The sequence below is a fragment of the Glycine max genome, chromosome 8, assembly GCF_000004515.6.
Source record: "Glycine max cultivar Williams 82 chromosome 8, Glycine_max_v4.0, whole genome shotgun sequence".
NCBI lineage: Eukaryota > Viridiplantae > Streptophyta > Magnoliopsida > Fabales > Fabaceae > Glycine > Glycine max.
Window position 1 is genome coordinate 3,701,129 of NC_038244.2, and position 23,484 is coordinate 3,724,612.

Here is a 23,484-nt window from a genome sequence, read left to right on the forward strand (position 1 = left end):
TTATTAAGTTTTGGAAATCATATGCACAAAACAGTAATGTTTGAAAGTTTAAAAAAAGGAAAAATAGAAGAAAAAAATTATTTAAATTCTGAAGTTTCGTTGGTGGGAACAATATTTTATTTGGACCAAGTTGAAGCTAGGACCAGTAGGTACGTTTTCTCGTCTCTGATTAGTACAAGAACCAGTGTTGGCACCAAGACTTCAGAGGTTGACCCATAGTACAGTAACAGTAACATATTGCAATATTGCAACGTCCCAGACTCAACTATAACTTGGACTCTGTCAACAACTAATGTGAATCACAGAAAATTGAAACAGATCCTTTTACGAGCCAACACTAGCATTAAGTGGGTCATTGATAGGTGAGACTGGTTTAGAGTACGGAACTGAGGTGGATAAAAATGCTACTAAATCAGTGTAAAAAGGACAGACTGTAATCAAGGTAAAAAAATGGGTTGGGAAGTCGGCTGCCATGCCATAGGAAAGTCATGCAGTCAATATTGCTTTTGGAGATGAAGCCCGTGTGCTCTCAGCTTGGTGAAGAGAGAGCTTGGGAGTTGGGATCCTGATTACACATTGTCCAATTTCATGTAAGCATTTTGAATTCAGTTCCGATTGCCTACCTTAAACAGCACCGTGAGTGTTCTATTACTTTTACAAATTTCTGTTGGGTTCAGCACAAGGTCCTGTTGTTATGTATTTCATTACCTATTTGACTTCCTACGTAATAATTAAACCAAAAAAATAAAACAGTGAACAGATGCAAAATTTACACATTTGTCTTTCTCTTTGCCCATATATTGCCTAAATTTGTACAAATATTCAAGAACATGAATTATTTTAAGCTGGGGCTTTTTTGAGTTACAATTTAGTAAGGAGTTCTTATAGATTGTGTCTTCTGTTTCTCCTCCCCATTTTTAATCAAAGGAGAGCACTAAGGCTTATGAACAGAGCAAAATGTTATTTACCTTCTTTTGTATCTCTGATGGAAGTACATGGGTAGCCTTATTGAGTGTCTGATTATCATATGTTTATTCACTCTTCTTAATTATCCTTTCTATTCATAAATGGATTCTCGATGTCTGTAAAGATGACCTGGAATCTTCTTGTTTTTTCATTTTTATTTCCAGATGCAGATTGCTGAAGGATGTCAATCTTTTCTGCCCGAGACATGATAACATTCTTCAAATATCCTTTTTAATGTATTATACAAGTTATTTAATGAATTATTTATGCTTTTCCTTTTTAAGCTATGTTACATGAATGTCAGAATTCCATGCTTAAAATAAGAAAATTAAGGAAAACAGAATATTCAGATTATATAATTGCTTGTTGGTTCTTCTTAATTAATTGGCAAAATAAGAAAAATAAGTTTTCTCTGGGTGACAATCTACAAGAGATAGCAGGATTCTGCTGAAGGAAATTAACATTCTATTAATTTGCTAGCTTATGGATTTAGATTTTTCCAGCTTGAGTTGAGGCCAACATACCTTTGAGCACTCACCAGGCTGCCTATTTGTTTATACTTTTCTGCACAGTTGAGAACTATTCTGTATTGTTGTCATGCAAAAAAATTCAAAAATGAAGGAGGAAGTTTAATCTTTATATCATTTTCTGTAGTTCTCGAGTGTGTGGTTTTTTTTTAAAAAACTATTATGTCCTTTGATGATTTGACAGCATTTCCCTGATCTTAGTCCTTAACGTTAGATCCAATATCCAGGTCTTGGTGGATCAGCAATCCCTCATTTCTCCGGTGAACTTGGAGGATGCAGATTTAAGAGTCAAAAGGTAAATCTTGGTGTTTAGATTGCATGAATACCTTCTCATAGTTCTTGGATCAATAATCTTATCAAAGAACTCTTCAAAAAAAAAAATCTCATCAAAGAAATTCCCTCATCATTTTAGGAATAAAAAGGGTAATTGGGTAAGCCTAATGCACGAGGCTAGGGTCAAATATTTCACAACTTTATTCCGGTGAATAGAGTGGTTGTTTCTGTAAGATTGAATTCAGTTCAGAGGGAGATGTTAGGGCACATAATCAGCCAAGACTGGTTATCAGCCAAATACATAAATTTTATATGCATACAACGTGGTGTTGTATTTGGACCCCTTCATATTCATGAGAAAGTCCAATTTCTCCTTGTCTTATTCTGTATGATGGCATCCAGTTAATGCTTTTCCGAAATACTCATGGTTTAGCTGGTTCTTCATATATGGAGCTGCCAGTGCCAGCCTTTTGTTGATTCATTCTTTATCAAGCTGTTTGTGAAATGGTATTCTGTCTCGTGATATATTGGTTGCTCTGGGTTATGGTCTAAATCCCTTTTTTTTTCTAACTCTATGGTGCTCACTTGTGGTTGTGCACTGCTACGAATATCCAAATGTGGAGGGAGGCCAACCTCTGCACATTTAGCTGAACAAAGGTGTAACAGCATAGTGATGTTTCTTGTTCTGTTCTGCTCGTCCTTCCTTTTGGTTTAACTTAATTCTCCTTGCTGAAAAGTGATCATTCCCGTCTTTCACCTTGAACTGAATACTTCTCTTAGTTCAAAACCGTAACTATGCTTATTCCTTGTAACAACTGAGTTGTTTTACAATCTGGATTAATCTTTCAGGTTCCATCTGTAAAGGGCATGACAGCATAACTTATAATTTTACATCCTCAATTAATCACCGTTTGTAATATTTGCATTTTATTGTAAAAATCAATAAACTTACAATGATAAATTATGATTAAATGATTGTGTAAAATTATTTATCGCTAATACATAACATTTTTTCCTTATTTTCTCTTTTGTATATTTCTATTCATGAAACTAATACCATTCATTATTTAAAAATTTAATTCAACGAAGGAAAACATTAGGCCATGATTTAATAATTTAATGATTTCAATTGATTAAATGAATTATATAAATAGATAACATTAGCAAAATCAAACTAAAAAATAACAATTTCATGATTTAAATGATTGAACCAAACAATTCAATTTGTTCATCAATGAATTCAACAACAAATGTAATAATTGTATGACCTAATTTTTTTTTGTTGGTTTGGATAAATTTACGATATCATTAAGTTCGTCTTGTTCTCTCTTTTTTGTTTTAATGAATTTTCTCATCTATCCCCATCAATTTAGAATAACAATTGAATTACCATTTTTTCTTTAGTAAAAACAAAATCACGCAATACTTATTTGTATGCTTTGACCAGGGGTATGTAAGCAAAAATAATAATAATAATGATTTCACCATGGTATATGACCGTCATCCGTAATGCATTTCAAATTCATCGTTGATAATTACACATTAGTCTTTAAGAATATAAGTATCTTATCAGAAAATAAATAAGTTGCCCTAATATTTAAATGATTACAATTTGCAACGTTGATTATATTAGTTTTTCTTTTAAGACTAAGCTGTATAGTGCTTAAATATTAATTATAATTAATGCTAATAGTTTCCTAAGACCAAAGTAAAAGTTTTGCATTTCCAAAAATCAAGAGCCATTAAATCCTTAAAGATGAATTTGAGGATTTATACTCGTTGTTCAATAAAAAAAGAACATGGTGCTAGCTAGGTTCTTATTAGCACTAATTTTGTTGTATCCCGAAACATGATTTTAGGCTCAATATAAATTATTTTGGTTGGTTTTATTAAAAATTTGTTATCCTCTTTTCGAATTTTGTAATTGGACCGTTTTACTTGGAATGAGACCAATGACTTCTTGCGCAAGTAATACACACACGACAGACCTAAATCGAAATAAATTAAAAAAGAAATTAGAATAGTAAATTAAACTAAACTAGTACATAATAATAATAATTAGGAGTTAAAACAGATAAGCATAGGAATATTCTTTGTTTAAGATAAAATAAAATATCTGAGGTTTGGGTAGGATTCGAAAACCCCGAAAAAAGAAAAAGGTTGGAAAGTGCTGTGACAGCACATAAAAGAAGGCCCACGGAAATTTCATTTCATTGAGTTCCCCTTTGCCAAGTCTTGTCTTGTGTTTGTTGCAGTTGCGGTTGCGGTTGCGATTGCGATGGTGAAATCGAACGAGAACGGTTCTGGTTCCGTTTCGGTGCCTCCTTTCCTGAAAAAATGTTACGATATGGTGGAAGACCGCAACACTGATTCTATCATCCGTTGGAGCGATGGCGGTGACAGCTTTGTCATCTCCGACATCACTCAATTCTCCGTCACGCTCCTTCCCACCTATTTCAAACACAACAATTTCTCCAGTTTCATCAGACAACTCAATATCTATGTCCGTCTCTCTCTTTTCTTCAATTCATTTCGATTCTGTTTCTTTGCCTTTGTAACTTTATATCTTCATCTGCAAATTATTATATGATTATTGCTATCATATATTCCATCTGATTGTTTTTGTGATTCATAAATTTACTGCAATTCCAATATTCTTATCCAGTGCCTGAAATTGTTGCAGGTGCTAAAAAATTAGGTCATGCTTTTGATGCATGAACTCACTCACTTTTTTATGCTTATAATTCTTCCGTGCACCTTGTTTCTGTTGAGTGAGCCTTTGAATTCTGCACTCGTTGTTGCTCGCAGAACTAGATACAATATAGATTTGGTATTCGTTCGCGTGAGTTTTACCTGCTCAACAATTCGTACTGTAGATATTATCTTAGAATAGTGTTCATACTTTTCCATCATCTATACTATGCATTCTTCTTGGCTTGGTTATGTTTGGTTTCCGTTTCACCTCCTACAAGTTATGTATTTGGTGATATGCTTGGTTTCTTTCAAAGTATGTTTTCACACTTACATTTAGCTTGAAACCAAGTTTCAATTGAAAGCAATATCAAGCTTGCTTTGCTAACTCGGTTTGCAAAATTCATTCATTCATACTCTTAAGTTTAATCCAAACATGCACTTAGACTTAGAAGAATATTTGCTGTTCCATTCCCCAATTACTGACTTTATTACCTAGATAGTGGTTGTTACTTTCTGACTTAACCTTGTTCCATGACAACCTAGCCCTGGGGCTCTTTGTTGGCTGATAAATAAGCATCTTAAATAACACTTGACCTTGTGAGAAGCTACAACATCTGAAAGAGCATTGGCTTGTTTATATTGGTGCCTCTATCTTTTTATTTCTTTGTATTTGTGTCATTCCTCAAGGTTGAGGTGAGTCTTTTTTTCAAAGTGACTAATTGGTAACTGTAAAATCTAACAGGGTTTCAGGAAAATTGATACGGATTGCTGGGAATTTGCCAATGAGAACTTTGTTAGAGGTCAAAAGCATTTGTTGAAGAATATACGTAGAAGGAAACATCCACACAGTGCAGATCAGCAAAAAGCATTGCCACAGCAAGACAATTGTGATGAACCATCACAAGAAGCACCGTATCATGGCCTTTGGAAAGAAGTTGAGAATCTAAAACTTGATAAAAATTCGCTCACGCAAGAATTGGTCAAACTTAGGCAACACCAGGAATCTGCTGAGAATAAGTTGCTGCTCCTGAGTGATCGCCTTCAAGGAATGGAAAAGCATCAGCAGCAGATGTTATCATTTTTAGTCATGGTTGTGCAAAGCCCTGGGTTCATGGTTCAGCTTCTTCATCCTAAGGAAAATAATTGGCATTTGGCTGAATCATGGAATATATTGGATCAAGATAAACAAGATGACAAGCCAGTTGCTTCTGATGGGATGATAATAAAGTATAAACCACCTGTAGGTGAAAAACTAAAGCCTGTAGTTCCTCTGTCTCCTGGTTTCGAAAAGCAAACAGAACCCGAGCTTTCTGCAGAAGGGCTAAAAGACTTGTGCGTCAGTTCTGAATTCTTGAAAGTGCTTCTGGATGAAAAATTATCTCCATTAGAAAATCATTCTCCATTTCTCCTACCAGATTTACCTGATGATGGTTCATGGGAACAGCTTTTTCTAGGTAGTCCTTTCATGGGAAACATTCAAGATTCTAATAAAGAAAGTGAGGGGCACACCAATGGTGGAATGGAGATGGAACCAACAATATCTGAGACTCCAAATGAAAATTCTCGAACTTTTGAATCGATGATTGTAGAGATGGAGAAAACTCGAGAATGAGTTGGAGTTGTATGCACATGGTGGGCTGTCTTCTTGGAATCCATCAGATATTTTTCAGCTGGGCTGTCTCATACTGAGCTAATGGAGCTTTAGTTTCTGAAACTAACAATATATAGGGAAGGAAGTAATAATGTCCATCAGATATTTTTCAGCTGGGCTGTCTTCACAGATTACTTCACACTATAATTATATTATAGTATTAAGTCGCAATTATTTTCTCTCCCATCTTCCTTCAGCAGTTGTTAGATCCTCTTCTAGAATCCATGTGAGTCTGCTCTCATTTATATGTTGAGATGCTAAATATGTATGGCAATGTTTTTTTCTGTGTTGTTTGATAGAATGCTTGAACATATTTTAGTCTATAAAGGTTCTGTTGGTATTCTGCTGTTTGTAGGTTCAACTTGTATCTGAAAACTAATCCTGATTTTCCTCGTTCACAGATTTTGGCTTCCTGATACATGGTGTCGGAGATCAGGAGTTGTATGGTAGTGCACAAGTGCGGCGACCTATATATATAGCGGATCAATTATTTCTTTTATGGAAAATTGTAAGGGAAAACGGCAACTTTATTTTTTGTGCCACATTAAACAGTGGCACTTGCCTTCATATATATTATAAAATTTCACGAAATTCATGCTTCTCTTGCATACTAGTGTTTGCAGAAGCCAGTGCTCTGATAATGCTCTTTCCCTTTTCTCTTACTTCTCCTAGTTCTCATGTCTCTGAACTTTATTCTTCTACTGTTGTGTTTTGATATGGCAGCAAAGAGATTTGTTGCCCCACAAAAAGGGTCATCATTGTATGACATGATTTTTTTTCCTTCTTTTGTTAAATTAAGTTGGATTAACACTAACTTCAAAACATTTTCGGGTGCTTCATGGTACAATAAATTATTCCGTAAGGTGATCGTTCCCACCCGAGTTCCTTTAAATGCATTCAGTAGGAGTCTGGTAACACGTATTAGTGACACGCACTAGAAATTCTTGTAAAGACCATTAGTCTAAGCTAAATGAACCCTAGTCTTAGCTACAATTAATGTTGATCGTTTGTCCCCTAGTCTTGGCTGCAGTTAAAATTGTTAACATTGTTATAGCTCAATTAGTACATTACTTTAGTTGGGAACTTCCAGGAAGTATGGAGAAATTTTGGCCTCTTTGGGCGTGAGAGTTTCCTATAAGAGTTTTTAATTTTTTATTGGAAGTCAGGACAAGAATGTTAGTTTCTCGTGTTTAATTATATTCTTACAAAAAAAAACGATATATTATCATAAAATATTATTTTTCAGGAATGATTTTTATCTGTTTTTCACAAAATTGATTCTATGCGGAGATAAAAATTTAGCCTTTTGAATTGCAAGAAGTTTCAAAGATTAAAAAAGACTGATATCCTTATTAAATCATTTAATACAATTATGAATTTTTGGCTTCAATATATTTTAGTCCTTCAAAATATAAGACATTTTTGTTTTAATCCCTTAAATTAAAAGTTGTTTGTTTTAGTTTTTAAAATATTTTTTTAGTCTTTACTTGGAATAATAAATTTATAGTTTGTGATGATTTTTTAGTCTCTAGCCACACGCACGTCCAGGGGCAACATCTCTTTAACGTTGAAACGACTAGAGGAAGAAATGCAGAATTGAGGTTGAAGGGTGAATAGTCATAAATAATCACGTAACTAAAATTGATATTATAATTTAATTCAAAATTTTAAGGTTTGTGTTTATGATTATTTCTTTCACTTATATAATATTTGTGCTGCATGATGTGAGACTTTACCTCAAAACAAAAGCGAAGAGGGTGGGTGACTAGGGAGTGGAAAAGGTGGAGAGCTTGGGGGAGATGATGGTATTCCAGAGATGGTGGGGTTTGGAGGAAGAGTTGCGGGTGCCATAGAGGTGCCGAGAGAGGGCAGGTTGAGGACGGTGCTGGATTTGAGGTGTGGTGAGAATGAATCACTTTGAGTGTGATGCTGCTTCTTTCCTACCTTTTGTTTTGTATCAGCAGGATCTTATGGTTATGGGGGTTAGTTTCCCTCCTTGGCCTTCCATAAAAGAAGCTGCCTTTCAACATAATAAATAAATAAAAGAATGGTAGACCAATTGAGCAGTTTTGTAACAAAAACAAATGGAAAAGACCTTTGATTTTCCCTGATCATGCATGTGTGTCTTTCTTTTTTACCTTCAAATTATTATGTTGCTCGTCCACAGCACCTTATTGCCAGAGCTTTGAGTATGTTTGTTGGGTTTCAATTTTATAAGTTGATGTTTTGAACATGGGTGACCTTTTGTGTTCAAGTCCAGAAAAATGAAGTTTAATGGGTTGTGGCTGGTTGCGCGTCTTGTTTTTAATCATTTTAAATATCACAGTTAAAAAATTGTCACTATTAATTACACGTATAAAAATATTTTTGAAAACAAAATGTAATAACTTTTAGACGCTAATATCTTAAAACAATTAACGGCGTTGATTTTAAATGAAGGAAACGACCATTTTGAATTACGTTAAAATCAAAGGATTAAAAATAGAATAAAAAAATCAAGAGCCAAAAGTAAAATTCAACCAATATTTTAAAGTGACAATTATTTTAAAAGATCTTATTGTTAATTGTTTTAAAGACACTCATTAAAATGATAAATATTATAAATAACATCTTTTAGTAGTATTTTAATGTATTTAAAAGGATTATCCTTTTGGGTATTTTGACTTTTTTCTTCCTTAAATGGATGGTATTCACCTTATTTAAAATCGATTTTATGTGTTTCGGTGTTTAGTATCATTATAACATTTTAATTTGATATATAAAAGTGAAATAGTTGATAATTGGATGAGAAAAAAAGAATTTTAGTGTAAATAAAACTGGAAAAATCTAATTTTAAAGTACAAGAAAAAACGCAGAAGCGAAAATAAATGTTCAGTGAAATTTAAAAGAAAAAATATTAATATAAAAAATAATTGTTGTAAGAATATCAACAGTTAATATCTAAAACAACAAATAAAATACTATGAAAAAATAAACAATTTGAAAATGTTTGATAAGGTAAAAAGTCAAATAATTAAGAACTATACATTTAATAAAAATGAAGAATATAATGATTGTATTTCTTTATATATAGCGTGAAGCCATTGTTGCCACTTAAAATGATAAAGAATATTTATAATTAATAATACAACAATTAGTTGTTAATACTATTTTTTATCATATAATATTGGTGTGTAATATCTATTGGCTTTGTGAATGACAATTTTTTTTAATCATTTTTTTTTATTTATAGAACTTGAACTTGAAATCTTGTTTGAGGGATTCAACTTTAATTATACTTAAACCAATAGCATATTAGTATTAATTCTATAACAACTTTAAAACATCATCCAATTCTTTTTTTAGTTTTAAGTTACATCAATTTAAAAGTTGAGAAATGTATTTATTTAATAGAATAAATTATACTTTTTGTTTTTTTATCTCATTTTTAAGATTTAATTTTACTTCTTCCTCTTACAATTTTTTTATCCTTTATCTTTTCAATATAAATCAAATTGGTCCTTATGAAATAATTATCATTTTTTTACTTTGGTATGCATTTTTTATTGATTGAAGACGTGAAATTTGTCATTTTATATTCACATACATAAAATTATGAAACTTAATTGGTGTTTGAACCAAAAAAAAATCATAAACAAGAAAATGCATGAAAAATGAGTTTTGTGATCAAACTAAAAAAGACTAAAAGTTCAATTTAATCATTCTAATATTGGTTTAAAATATGAGAAAAATGATTATACACTAATAATATAAAAATATTTACACAGTTATTCATTCAACCACAATTCATTATATATGATAAGGTTGTTGACTTTTAAAATAATAATCTTAAAATAATTCAAAGGATAATGTGATTAGATAATAGTTTTACACCATCATTGCATAAGCATTAAAACTCTTAAAATATACACAAAATTACAAAAATTTATAAGTCTCACTTCTTAATCATCTGTTAACTTTCGCTCGTTACCATTAATGAAAGAATTTACATGACACATTCACAGTGATGACTATTTATTCAAAATATAATTTTATCTTCATCTTTCTTTCTTTTTTTAATCGTTGCAAACATAACATTACAATAAACACTTAAAAAAATAGGAAAACAAATATAAGTTAAAACAAACATAATAATAAGCATATTATTGATTAATAAGCACAATCTATCTATTGTTCTAAAATTTCTGATGTGGTAATACCTTATCTAAAATATGAGACTCAAACAAAAATGCACGGTCCTTAAGTTAATCTTTACAAAAAAATGAGATTCAACTTAATTTTGTCACTACCTAATGTTATCACAATAGAAATTTCAAAGCAACAGACAACTTATGTTTATTATTATATTTGTTCTAATTTATGTTTGTTTTCCTATTTTTTTAAGCATTTATTGCAATTCGTCTCTTAATGTGTCACGTAAACTCTTTCGTTAACGGTAACAGATGAAAGTTAATGGATGGATGAATGAATTTGTCGCACTTTTTTCGCTTTCGAAAACTAAAATTTGAATTTTCATTTTTCGAGGACAAATTTGTCAGCGACATCAGGAACAAAAATGACTATTTATCTAAAAAATAATTTCAATTTCCTTCCTATTTTAAAAATAAATTCAATGGGGTTGGGGGCATAGGAAGGGGAACAAGGTTGGTGCATGCTTTGAAAAGAGTGGGAAGGTGAAGTATTGATGAAAGGTAGGGGAAGAAAAAAAAAATAGCAGTGGTGACCAATGAGAGTAGGACTCATATGATGGAGTTAGGTTATGGAGTTCGGTTAGGTCATGGCTTCTCCATGTGTTATGGTCATAAACCAGCAATAAATATTAAGTTTAAACAAACTTTGAACTCAAAGTTTAGGGATTTTAAACAGGTCACAACTTGTTTGTAAGAAGATTATTTATCACATCAATATTGATACTAAGTTAGTGGGGAGACTAAATTCATCGAGTTTTAAAAAATAGAGTACTAAATTATTCAATTTTAAAACATACCATTCTTTTTCTCAAACATTCAATTTTAAAACATATTATCTCTCTTGATTAGTGGATTGCTCAAGGATTAAGAAGAAAGAAGAAAACGAAAAAAATTCTGTTGAAACAAAGATAACAAAGAACTCAAATTACTTGTTTCAAGAAGTAAGTAAAACACATACTTTTTCAAAGCTTCCAATATATAATTCTTTTAAAAACATTTTTCTTTTTAATATGTTCTTGATATAAAGAAATAAGAAATTAGTAGTGCTTTCTCACTCATTTACACTTTTTTATTCATTTTCCCTAAATCTAATTATTAGATTTAGTTTCTAAACTTATTCAATTATTCACGGAATCATAATGGTCTCACTCACTTACACTTTTTTTATTTATTTTTCCTAAATCTAATTATTTCTTGTCCTACTAAGAAAAATTTATGAATCCGCCTCAATATAAAATTATACCTCAAAAGAGGTTATACTTGCACGTAACTGAATGGTACAAAAAACGAAAATATGCAACAAGTAACAACTAAACAGCAAAGTTGAAAGGAAACTTCTGTTTTTTTTAGGAAGAATAGATAAGTTCTAAGAAGAAACTTAGTTGCCATCAAGTACAAAGCATCGAGAATCTATGGATGGAAAGCCTTTGCCAAACCAAACGCAGCTGCAGAGGCGATGGCGCCAATTAGAGCTGTTTCCAAAGCACTCCTGAATGGTTTATTGCCCGTGAAGTGCCCTTTGGCATAGCCAAAAATCAGCAGTGCAACCAAAGTAACAAGAACTGAAAACACAACTGCCTCTGCTGCCTCTGGAATGAACATGTAAGGAAGGAGAGGAACAACCCCACCCAATATGTAAGCAATGGCAATCGTCATTGCACTATGCAATGCTCTCCTTGGATCTGGCTTCTCTAGTCCCAGCTCAAATCTGTAACGCCAAGCTAACAACCAGTTAATTTGTTCCACACTTATTTCCATAGTCACCGTTGACCGTCACAATATTCATCCATACTTTGAAGAATGCATTTAAAATTTGTCTACGTGTTTCAGAATTTTGTTGTTTGATTATTTTGTCCATGTTTCCTTTCTTTTTTCTCTCCAATACTCAGGTTGAATTCAAATATGCAATATACTTTTCTATTTTGCGCTTTTTTTGTTTAGTTGCAAATAAAAAAAAAACTCAATTACTTATATTTTGCAATTCAAATTACATAAACAGTAAATACAATGTTTTCGAAAGGATTTATATAGGAGTCAAGTTTTTTATTTCTGTGCATAGATATTAATCATCGGATTTGAATTCAAAATCATACCAAATTGATTCTCTTTTAATGATTTTAAACACATTGATTGTGGCATAATATTTTGTCTATAAAAAGTCAAAACCAGATAATTAACACTGTATTTCCTTTTGAACAATATCTGTTAACAATTACTACAAGCAACGACAATAGTTTTATCCCACTAAATAAGATGGGCTATAAAGAAACAATTTTCAAGCACAATATTAATCAACATGTTAAAATTCATCTACTTGTACCAGAAACGTAGCATTATTAACACGACTGAGTCATCCAAACGAGTTGTATAACAGAACAACACCACAAAAAGATGCCCATGTGCAATCACTAGTCAGAATTGTCCCTTATGATCTGACCCTTTCCCCTTGTTTTCACCCCCCAATCCAAGTACAAATACAATAAAATGTCAACAACTAGTTGGAAATGGGAATCCATAACATGACTGCCCGTGCTCAATATTTGGACCCAGGATGCCCACATTCAAAAAAGTGAATACCTACTTTGCTTTCGGTGGTGTCACTTTTCAACACTATCAACAAATTCCCGTTACTGTGTGGTCACCATTCTAACTTGTCCTCATTCACTATATAATATCCCATCATAAACCCCCAAAATTTACACATTTTCTATGAGGAAGACTTTCAAGTTTCAACAAACAAAAAATTCCATGTTAAACTATGTAATGAATTGAGAATGTAAGAACTTACTTCATCATGAAATCAAGCCATGCTTGAGGGTTTTTTCTGAGAGCACTCACCACGGGTGCATATTCATGTGCCTCTATTCCATACTGAGCCATTATTTCTGCTACCTCTGCCGCTTCTGTTTTTTTTTCCCACAAATAACATATTCGTTAGCGCGCGCAGAAAATTGTTAACAAAGGGCATTTGTTTCAAGTATTATTACTTCCTTCTCGGGAAACAAAAATCGGAATATTACATTTTTCAAGTTCAGATTCCCGTTAACGAGTTTTTAATCCGAGAATGAAATAAAGACACTCAACATGATAAAAAGAGTAGTGGAAAGTGGAAACCAGTATCTGGCACGGCGATGATTTCCTCTTGCTCTCTTTTCAATTCTCTAGCGTAGTGATCAGATTCACTTTTTGCTGCCAAATAACTGCACAGTGAAACATTAGCCCCTTTTGCTCCAAAAGAAGTTGAATTGAGTGTGAAGAGTTTTGTTAAACGTACCCGCCGAGACCCATGGAGATGGCGCCGGCGGCGACTTCGGCTATGCCGGCGGTGAGAACAATGGAGGAGGTGGCATTGGCTCCGGAGAGTCCGGCAGCGAGGGCGAAGGGGACGGTAAGGCCATCGGAAACGCCGATGATGATGTCGCGGACGATTTCGCCGGCGGTGAAGTGCTTCTCGGAGTGGTGTCTGAGAAGGCTTTTTTTCTCAGGTTCCAAGGTGGCAGCCATTGTTATGTTTGTTGGCTGTTGCTATGCTATGCGCATAAATACAGCCTCTGCTCTCTAGTTCGCTCTACTTTCTCGTTACTTCCGAATAAACAAATCGTTAATTTTGTCCTTAAGTAATACAGTAGTATTTTTGTAATTATTATTCTCTCTCTTGAATAATCTATAGGGTAATAAAACTATACTTTATAGAAAAAAACTATATAATCTTTGAGTATTGAATATCCTGTTATAGAAAATAATATCCTTCAATTCAACATAAAAAGAAAATCATTAATTTAGTTTCTAAATTGATATATTTTATTAATGTTTTGGGTCAATTTAAAGGATTTTCTAATACTTAGACAACTATTTAAAATGATTTCTAATACTTAAAAAATTACTTGTATAATTTATTTACTTTAATAAGGATCATTTAAGAGAGAATGTAATATTTATGTTCAATAAATTATCAAATCCTTTTTTCATCAATATTTTAAATGAAATAAATCCAAATATTCTTACTGCACATCCTTTTATTTCTTTTATATGGTAAGAATTAAATATTTTTTATATTTTAATATATTAAATTCATTTATATTTTATTTAATAATTTCTTTATATGTAATAAGAGAATTTGTAAAAAAAATATAAAATTACTCTTTTAAGGATTGTTTGATTCATATGTAAAAAAAAGTTTGTTTGTTTCATATGTAAAAAAACCTATTTGTGACAAAAGAGGAGAGAGATTTTAATGGGAATAACGCTTCAATGAAACTTGCCTGAACCCAATGTTGTGAATAGTGTAAGAGAATTAAGCTCATTATCTTAGGCCTCTTAATTTTATTTTATTTTACTTGTTATTATGTAAGTTTTTTACTTGAATCCGTTCCTATTTTTCTAATTGCAATGGACAAGAATACTTTATGATTGGAAAATTGTCCAAAAATTAGCTACTTGTCTTAATTAACAAATAAAGGTAAAAAAGTTAAATATCAAAATCATATATATCATTCAAAATTGAATTTGTAGTTTATTATAAAAAATTATACCGTTAATTAATGGCATGGTTAGTGATGTTAGAGAACATTTTTTTTTACATTAAGAATTAGAGATATTAATGCATGACTTACCAGTTAATTTAATTAAAAATAACAAATTATTCAACATTCTCATGGTTTCTCTATCTCTTTTTCATATAGAATTGGGAGAACTCCTCAACAAGTGACACACCTCCCCCATTTGTGTCATAGAATAATTATTCTATAATATTTTGATCATCAAACAAAATTTTTGGTATTTAGCATGTTTATGAAGGTTGGACAGGCCGGTTCAACCGGTCATGAATAAAAAAAAATCAGTTACAAATCAACAAAATCATTAAAAATTGATGGTTGGATTGATTTTGGTAATTCGATGAAAGTTATAATTTTTTATATATTTTTTATTAATTGATTTTATTTGTTATTTTTAAACTTGAGCAAGTAGTTATTGATGAATTTTATTTGCTATTGTTGAACTTAAAATATATTTTTTATTTGGTTTAGTTTTCAGATTTTATTATAAAAAATAAAATCAAACCGAACAAATTACATATTATATAATATATTAATTTAGTGATAATTAAGAATAAGTATTAAATAATTTATTATTTTTTTTACAATTAAGATGTATATTTTACTTTTATATGTTAAAGAAAGATGTATTAATATTGTTTAAATATGTTATAAAAGAATTGGTAATATCTTTTTATATTAATGCTAATCTTCAAGTAAAATATGTCAAATAAAATTTAATAAAAAATAAATTCATTTAAAAATAATGTAACATAATAATTAAGTAAACTTAATTGATATATTTGAAATTATAATAATAAATAAAAAACTGTCAAATAAAACTTTTATTTAATGTTTGATTTGAATTATCTTTTGTTTAAAAAGATCAAACCCTGACTAACTTGTCATTGTTGTCTCTGCTTCTCATGCGTCACACTTCCCATTGCTCTGTCCAATCCCTGAGTCTGACGCACGCACGCTTCCCGTTGCTTCAAACTTGCACGAACATTTTCATGATAAGAAAAAAACATTTGACAAATTTTATTACGCAAACAAAAAACATTGCGACAGTTGCGACTTATTGGAGTTCATTCTTCGCACTCTCTCGGAAACCACTTGTTTCCAATCATCTAATCAGACGATAGCAGACTCAAGAAAGACGTTTCCTTCCCAGATCCTTCTAGACCATTTGCAAACCGTCTCCTTCCCCGAATCCATTCTCCAAACCCTCGATCCTTGAGGAGCTCCACCACCGTGACGGCGCTCCGGTCTCCGCCGTCAATTGTGCCGTCGCGGTGGAGCATGAGCGTCTTCATGAGTCTGAAAGGGAATTATAGGAACTACTTTCCTGATTAGGTTATTGGAAACAAGTGGTTTCCGAGTCCGAGGAAGGAACTCCAACGCCCAACGTCACCACTCTCCATTCCTGTCCCCACAAGTCGCAACTGTTATGCTCCACCGCGACGGCAATCCTGCCTATCTCGACACGGTGAACAGGATATGGCGCTGTAGGGTTCGGCACAAGGACGTTTCCGGGGAGAGAAGCCTTCTGCTCTTGCCGGAGTTGGAGCGGTGGAGGAGCGACATCGAAGCTTCCCTATTGGACTCGCAAGTGTTGGAGAGGTTGGCCTCCATTGATACCACAAGCATGGACCGATTTGGGCCCTTCATTTATTGAGCACGTTGCCGCCAATCCCTTGGAGGCCCAACACCAAGAGAGAGGTCAATTTTGTTAACTTGTGATTTTGATCTTAATGGAGTTCATTTTGTAACCATGTCCACAAATGATCTTGGTTGTTGACCTATGAATTTCTTCACTGTTTAAGGATTATTTTTAATGTCATGTGTTTGATGGTTTCATGTTTAAAATAATTTTAGGTATATTTTCTCACGTTTGAATTGATTCTAGTGTAGAATTTATTATGAGTTTAAGCAACTCTAGGAAATTTTTGCTTGGAATAAAAAATGTTATACCGAGTCTTGCTTTTATAATAAAAACATCCAAACATATCACATCATTTCATATTAATTTTAACTAAAATCAAGTTTGCAAAATCAAATTTATTCAAAATCAATTTTGCCCATGCTTATCCAAACACACGCTGTGCAAAGACACAACGACGATAATTTCTGATTTGTTGATATTCTAAGCTTTGTATATGCGTAGAGTAAAACACTTGATATTTCTAGTGTCCAACAGAAATTGAGAAGTGCACTGCTGCTTCTGAGGAAGTTCATCCCTCAACAGCTGCTGAGGAAGTGCATCCCTCAACAGCTGCCGAGGTCCAAAAGGTTAGGAGGGAATGCGATTCTGTGGAGTTGCAATATTTGTCTAAGGATTCTCTACTTAATTCGTTGGAAGTGAATGAGACACCGATTGAAGAACAGAGTAGAGATGCAGATGTACCTTGCCCGCATGTTATTAATAACAATGACCCTGATCTGATGGAAAAGGATCTAACTTCTGTCCCTCGTAATGATTACCATAGGCCAAGTTTAATGGAAAGAAATAGTACCACTCCTATTTCTGAGGTAATTATGCTTTGTAATTCTAATTTCTTATTTTGGTTGACTGATTCCTTTTGACTCTTTAGAAGAGACTAGATGTTAATTTAAAGGGTCAACACTTCGACCTCTCCCTTTATAATTTCGTATAACCATTCTTCATTTGGATGCGTCTTTACCTTAATATATTAGTTATTGGTTCTTGTTTGCAGTGGAATGATTCGATAGACGGCTTGGAGGGTGGAACATCTGATCATGCAATTAGATGTCATTTGCCTAGCCCCAAGGGGACAAAAGTTTCTCCATTGACAAAGTATAAACCAACAAAAATTACAAGGAGTAGAAAAACGAAAAGATGGAGTCAGTTGGAAGAGGAGACTCGAAAGACTGCTGTAGACAAGTATGTGCTTGTTATAAAATTAGTCAAGAATTATGATATCTATATTTGACTAATTTTCAACATGAAACAACCAAACACATGACATTTAAAATAATCATTAAACAGTCTAGGTCAACTACCAAGATCATTTGTCGACATGGTTACAAAATGAACTCCATTTTGATCTTGTTCTACTGTTTTAGCACTGCAAGTGTTTTGAGCTGTTTGTTGCAACTATGATACATTTCTACTTCATTTGAGAGTATAAATAGAATTAAGTAGAGTTTCAATACAATTGCCTATTCTTGTTAAAGTTTGTTTCATATGTACAGGTTTGGCAGGGGAAAATGGAAGTTAATGCTAGATTCTAACAAAGATATATTCAAAGAGAGAACTGAAGTAAGCATACTAAAAGTTGTTGATATATATTTTCTTTTTGAACTTATTGTTAATGATCAAATTGTTTTTCTCAGGTTGATTTGAATGACAAGTGGAGAAGCATGACAAGGTACGGGTGCAAATGAATCAGAATGTGGAATATTGCAAAGGTATTTCCTTGCTTTATTTGTTGTTCTTGTTGCTTGAGATTGTATAGACTATTAAGCAATATGAACAGTGGAGGTTATGTATGATTAAAACTGAAGGGATTTTATTTTGTCTATTGGTTTTACGTTAGTTCGATTGCTTTTGGTTGGTAACTCTTGCAACAGATATATGGTTGATTGATTTGTTAAAAATGTTGTGCTATGTTTTTGGCAGTACACTTTATTATGGTTGTGTTTCGATATCATATTTTTGGGATTTCTCTGTGTTAGAAACCTACAGATATATACAGTGGCTTTTTGTTGATGCAGGGATAGATCTTAAGAATGTCTTTTTTGCTTATGCAGGGACTACTTTTTTTCTTTTTAGCTTTTCAAATCATCTCTTATTTTGATGTCTTAGGCTGTATTCTGGATTCGATATTCAAACTATTTTCATTTTTATACATTTTAATGATACTAATGATGGTAAAAGATAGTTCCTTTATATTTGTTTTTTTTCTTCTTTCTTGTTGGAATATATTTTTTATGTTTTAGTTCTAAATTTATATTCCTATAATATAAATTAGAGAAGAATATATAAGTTATATGTTGGGCTTTGTGGCATTAAAGGCCCAACGTTAAAAAGTTCACATTACCGTGTATTTTTTTTTTTACTATGATACAAGATTTTAAATCAGTGTTACACTGGTTTGTTTCACTTGTAAAATTTATATATTTATATTCATCATTTTTCATATATATATATATATATATATATATATATATATATATTAAAATTATCATTTTAAAATACTTTGTAGCATATTAAATAAAATTACATTAAAAATAAGAAGAATGATTAAAAAAAAGTTATCAAAACTATATAATGAATAATTTAATTTATTTTTTAGCAAATACACAACAATATAATTATGTGAAAAAAATAAATATACCAAAAGTATTGTTAGTAATGTGATATAACTTTATTGATATTATAGATGTTACCTATTTACTGACATTTGAATTTTATTATGAGTTATTTATTTTTGAGAAATAATATTGATGCAATATTTATATAAAATTTATAAATAAAAAATATATTTAATAGATATTATTGACGTCTATTGTTTGTATCTTTATGCAAAATTTCTTTTACTTTTCCCCTCTTTATGAAATTAGAGATGTTAGTATAATATTATGATGTAGTTAATATTAAGTAAATTAATAGAACTTAGAAAAAATGATTTAAAAGGAAAAATATAAAGAGAATTAAACTACTGAAATAAAAGTAAAACAGACTAAAATACTTACAAAATAAACTAATTAAAAATAATAAAAGTATATTAAATATATAAATTTATGCAACAAACTGGTATAATTAAATTCATTTAATTTTATTAAGTAAAGACGTTAGTAATTTTTTTTTATTGTGCTTCCTTTTATTATTCGAAAGAAGTTAGCAAATGAACCTAGAAGGACCACAACTAATTCATATAAACGTGCCCATCAATAATAATAGGATAAAATAAGATTTTAATCTTTGTACTTTCAATAAAATTTAATTTTAATCTTTGTATTTTCAAATCGACTATTTTGTTAAGGATGAAAATAACTAAATTCAATTTAAAAATTTACAATAAGAAATTTATTCATCAATAGGGTAAAATGAATTTTTGATTCTTTATACTGTACTTCAAAACAAAACAATATTAATTATGAATAAAATTATGTTTTCCAAACATTTCTGAATCCCATCTCTATTATAGAGCCAAAAAAATCTTATTTCACTCCTTCTTAATTCAATTTATCCAAACAAGAAGAATTTCCCCTGTTTTTAGGTAAAATCTGTGTAAGACAAGTTTTTCTGAAAGCAACAAATAGAAAAAGAGGTTGGGACATGGAATAGAAATTGGATTCTGGCCTCCTCCCTCTGTTTTAAAATCCATCAGCAGCCGCCAACTCTCTCAATAAAACCTGCTTTCTATTTTTCTCAACCTAAAATCCCATCCACCAACCTTATGATGATGTCTTCACTCTCTGTTTCGCGCCACAACCACCTCTTCTCGGGCCCTCTCCCGGCCCGGCCCAAGCCCAAGCCCAGCTTTTCCTCTTCCAGGATCCGAATGTCCCTCCAAGAAAACGGCCCCTCCATCGCCGTCGTGGGCGTCACCGGCGCCGTCGGCCAGGAGTTCCTCTCCGTCCTCTCCGACCGCGACTTCCCCTACAGCTCCATCAAAATGCTCGCGTCCAAGCGCTCCGCTGGGCGCCGCATCACCTTTGAGGACAGGGACTACGTCGTGGAGGAGCTGACGGCGGAGAGCTTCGATGGCGTCGACATCGCGCTCTTCAGCGCCGGCGGCTCCATTAGCAAGTACTTCGGCCCCATCGCCGTCGATCGGGGAACGGTGGTCGTCGACAACAGCTCCGCGTTTCGGATGGACGAGAATGTCCCATTGGTAATTCCCGAAGTGAACCCGGAAGCAATGCAAAACATCAAAGCCGGAACTGGAAAGGGCGCACTCATTGCTAACCCTAATTGCTCCACCATTATATGCTTGATGGCTGCTACCCCTCTTCATCGACGTGCCAAGGTCCATCATTGCCTTTCCAAATTCTTCCAAATTATAATTACTATTATCTGTGGTGTGACGCCTTTCTGCTTCAATATTGCACAGGTGTTACGTATGGTTGTTAGTACCTATCAGGCTGCTAGTGGTGCGGGTGCTGCTGCAATGGAAGAGCTTCAGCTGCAAACTCGTGAGGTTTGGATTAAACTCTCTCTCTCTCTCGGGATTTTGTGTGAAAGAAGCACTGGTTTTATTTATTTATGGTCTTTAATCATGATTTTCTTTTCTTTTCTTTTCTTTTTTTTTTTTTGACTGAAAGGTGTTGGAAGGAAAACCGCCCACTTGTAAAATATTTAACCGACAGGTTTGCACAATTCTGTACATGCCTCTCGTGATTTTGATGCTTTAAGAACTACTTCCTGATGCTGCTGTTGTTTTGCAGTATGCTTTTAATCTATTCTCGCATAATGCGTCTGTTCTTTCAAATGGATATAATGAAGAAGAAATGAAAATGGTCAAGGAGACCAGGAAAATCTGGGTGGGTAAGCTGAAATTGAATCTTTATAAATTGTTTATTAGGTTTTTTTGTTTCATGTTATGGAATAGTTGCTAAGTTTTACCCTTGCACTTCTACAGAATAATAAGGACGTTAAAGTAACTGCCACATGCATACGAGTTCCTGTCATGCGAGCTCATGCTGAGAGTGTGAATCTTCAATTTGAAACACCCCTTGATGAGGTACTTCATGCTGGCATGCTGTGTCTTTATGCCATTGCCAAAACTCATAGTTGACATTGCTTTACGTCCCAAAACTGAATACAGAATTTTAACCTAGACCCAGTACTCCTAGGAATGACATTTGCAATCTTTGGTGTTTGATGGTTTGTTGAATTTAAATTGAGTTGGGAGGTATAGATAGTTTGCATGAGTTGTTAGTTCACAATTGATAGATTAGACCTGTAATGACATGCTGCATGTGTGCTTTATGATCATGGATAAAGAAAAATACCAAGCTAAGCATTATTACAGGCTCACAAGTCACAAAGCAAAGAGTCATTTACTGGAGATGATTATTCCTTTTGTAGTGATTAAACTTGACTTCAATGTGTTGGCCCTTTCATTTTGTCATATCTAGAGGATCCTTGTTTCTGTTTTTTCAATGGTATAAAGCAGCAATCCTTATGATTCTTGGTGTATTCAGTGTTGAAACATGCAGAGTCTTATCATTATTTGCATGCCCAAAATCTATGAAATGCACTTGCGTGAGAAAAGTTCTCCAAAAGTTAATATCTTATTTGAGTTCCTTTGTTTTTTAATTTCTTCAGGACACTGCAAGAGATATTCTGAAGAATGCTCCAGGTGTAGTGGTTATTGATGATCGTGAATCCAATCATTTTCCTACTCCATTGGAAGTTTCAAACAAGGATGATGTTGCTGTTGGTAGGATTCGCCAGGACCTATCTCAGGATGGGAACCAAGGGTAAATCTCTTCCATGGCAATATATTATCATTTTTTTCTTTTCAATTAGCGTTGTTCTTTATTATGGGAATTTACATAAATGCTGGATATGCACACAGGTTGGACATCTTTGTATGTGGGGATCAAATTCGCAAGGGAGCTGCACTTAACGCAATCCAGATTGCTGAGATGTTGCTATGAGATCTGGTTTTTAAAGGATGTGGTACTTGAAGACTATGCTTCTTTTGAAACAGTTTTGTATCTTCTAGTTGTATGAGGTTATTCATTTCTTTTGTGAGAAAGTACGAGGATCTTTTCAACGATGTGGTAGCACACTAACTGGAAACAGTTTTTTTAAGGTTTTGTGCTTAATTTCTGTAATCCTTATCACCGGGAATAACAATAATTGGTTATGGCAAAGGAGAATCACCTAATGTTTCATCTTTTGAATAAAGAATTTGTTCACCAGTTTTCTATGATGTTACTTTATTTTTCACTTAGAAAGACACCACCTGCCACCTAATCAAAACTTGCAAATCCAGTCCTCTATTCTATTTAGTTAGCTAATTTAGGTACTCTTTTAAGCAAATCAAATTTTTTAGCATGCTAAATTTAATTTTTAAGAAATTGCTATTTAGAAGTTGAAAGGGACAGTGGTATATCTTGCTTTGGTGATAACTGTAACAGACACACTGCAAAGGTAATAAAATTTGATTTAGTCCCTTCAGCAACTGTAATGCACGAGTATATATAGGTAATGACTAATGACGCAAACAGCAATAAAATGCCAAACTTCAATTTGCTAGTATAAAGAAAAATTGTACAATTTACCCATAGTTTAATTCGCAATCACTTTGATCTTTCGTTGTCTTATTCTGACACTATCTTTCCAAAAAAACCTTGTTTATAACAATTTATTAATGTTTTTAAGGAAAAGGGAGTAGTAAATTATAAAAACAGACTTTTTAATATAGCTATTAAATATTCGAATGACAATGAAAAAATTCCACAAAGAAAAAGGAAAGATAAAGAGAGTAAACAATGTTCTATATTTTGAAATAAAAACATGCACTATTAACAAGTTTTAAGCATTATAGTAAGACGAAAAACAAAACGTGCGAAATAATTTTGGGATAACTCATTAAATAAAAAATAAAACTCAATTTTTAAAATTTTAACAATATATTAAAAAATGTGTTAACAATTATCAATAA

General features: G+C 32.5%; 4 protein-coding genes, 1 long non-coding RNA gene and 1 other non-coding gene across 6 annotated transcripts; 5 read left to right on the plus strand and 1 right to left on the minus strand.

The window, feature by feature from the left end:
* Window positions 1-1,713: 1,713 nt before the first annotated feature.
* LOC121175272 (uncharacterized) lies at window positions 1,714-2,785 on the plus strand. The gene is made up of 2 exons (XR_005892517.1): window positions 1,714-1,788; window positions 2,616-2,785. It is a non-coding gene; the product is annotated as an uncharacterized lncRNA (long non-coding RNA).
* A 1,196-nt stretch (window positions 2,786-3,981) lies between these two features.
* On the plus strand, window positions 3,982-6,747 carry HSF-14 (heat stress transcription factor 14). Its single transcript, NM_001353429.1, has 3 exons — window positions 3,982-4,269; window positions 5,203-6,337; window positions 6,513-6,747. Exons 1-2 carry the CDS (start codon window positions 4,045-4,047, stop codon window positions 6,070-6,072), a joined length of 1,095 nt encoding a protein of 364 aa, NP_001340358.1. The 5' UTR covers window positions 3,982-4,044; the 3' UTR covers window positions 6,073-6,337; window positions 6,513-6,747.
* Window positions 6,748-11,533: 4,786 nt separating this feature from the next.
* On the minus strand, window positions 11,534-13,883 carry LOC100814227 (vacuolar iron transporter 1). The gene is made up of 4 exons (XM_003530879.4): window positions 13,576-13,883; window positions 13,416-13,501; window positions 13,090-13,204; window positions 11,534-12,009 (listed from the first exon to the last, which is right to left on the minus strand). Exons 1-4 carry the CDS (start codon window positions 13,803-13,805, stop codon window positions 11,712-11,714), a joined length of 729 nt encoding a protein of 242 aa, XP_003530927.1. The 5' UTR covers window positions 13,806-13,883; the 3' UTR covers window positions 11,534-11,711.
* A 1,884-nt stretch (window positions 13,884-15,767) lies between these two features.
* LOC100814757 (aspartate-semialdehyde dehydrogenase) lies at window positions 15,768-22,738 on the plus strand. The gene is made up of 10 exons (XM_003530880.4): window positions 15,768-16,558; window positions 18,053-18,119; window positions 18,194-18,268; window positions 20,083-20,835; window positions 20,920-21,006; window positions 21,131-21,175; window positions 21,254-21,349; window positions 21,448-21,549; window positions 22,137-22,291; window positions 22,390-22,738. The coding sequence occupies exons 4-10, from the start codon at window positions 20,263-20,265 to the stop codon at window positions 22,469-22,471; spliced, it is 1,140 nt and encodes a 379-aa protein (XP_003530928.2). The 5' UTR covers window positions 15,768-16,558; window positions 18,053-18,119; window positions 18,194-18,268; window positions 20,083-20,262; the 3' UTR covers window positions 22,472-22,738.
* MIR1524 (microRNA MIR1524) lies at window positions 15,910-16,245 on the plus strand. The gene has a single exon (NR_048634.1). It is a non-coding gene; the product is annotated as a microRNA MIR1524 (primary transcript).
* Window positions 16,287-18,352, plus strand: LOC113002420 (uncharacterized). The gene is made up of 6 exons (XM_026129842.1): window positions 16,287-16,482; window positions 17,037-17,368; window positions 17,554-17,741; window positions 18,053-18,119; window positions 18,194-18,228; window positions 18,316-18,352. The coding sequence occupies exons 1-6, from the start codon at window positions 16,287-16,289 to the stop codon at window positions 18,350-18,352; spliced, it is 855 nt and encodes a 284-aa protein (XP_025985627.1).
* Window positions 22,739-23,484: the final 746 nt, after the last annotated feature.

Coding starts and splice junctions, on each gene's coding strand:
- HSF-14 (NM_001353429.1), top strand. CDS start 4,045: ATGGTGAAATCGAACGAGAACGGTTCTGGTTCCGTTTCGGTGCCTCCT. Junction 4,270..5,202: donor TCAGACAACTCAATATCTAT/GTCCGTCTCTCT, acceptor AAAATCTAACAG/GGTTTCAGGAAAATTGATAC.
- LOC100814227 (XM_003530879.4), bottom strand. CDS start 13,805: ATGGCTGCCACCTTGGAACCTGAGAAAAAAAGCCTTCTCAGACACCAC. Junction 13,502..13,575: donor ATCTCCATGGGTCTCGGCGG/GTACGTTTAACA, acceptor TTCACTGTGCAG/TTATTTGGCAGCAAAAAGTG. Junction 12,010..13,089: donor TGGCTTGATTTCATGATGAA/GTAAGTTCTTAC, acceptor TTGGCGTTACAG/ATTTGAGCTGGGACTAGAGA.
- LOC113002420 (XM_026129842.1), top strand. CDS start 16,287: ATGCTCCACCGCGACGGCAATCCTGCCTATCTCGACACGGTGAACAGG. Junction 16,483..17,036: donor GGCCTCCATTGATACCACAA/GCATGGACCGAT, acceptor AGTGTCCAACAG/AAATTGAGAAGTGCACTGCT. Junction 18,120..18,193: donor TATTCAAAGAGAGAACTGAA/GTAAGCATACTA, acceptor TGTTTTTCTCAG/GTTGATTTGAATGACAAGTG.
- LOC100814757 (XM_003530880.4), top strand. CDS start 20,263: ATGATGATGTCTTCACTCTCTGTTTCGCGCCACAACCACCTCTTCTCG. Junction 21,176..21,253: donor GTAAAATATTTAACCGACAG/GTTTGCACAATT, acceptor GTTGTTTTGCAG/TATGCTTTTAATCTATTCTC. Junction 22,292..22,389: donor TCTCAGGATGGGAACCAAGG/GTAAATCTCTTC, acceptor ATATGCACACAG/GTTGGACATCTTTGTATGTG.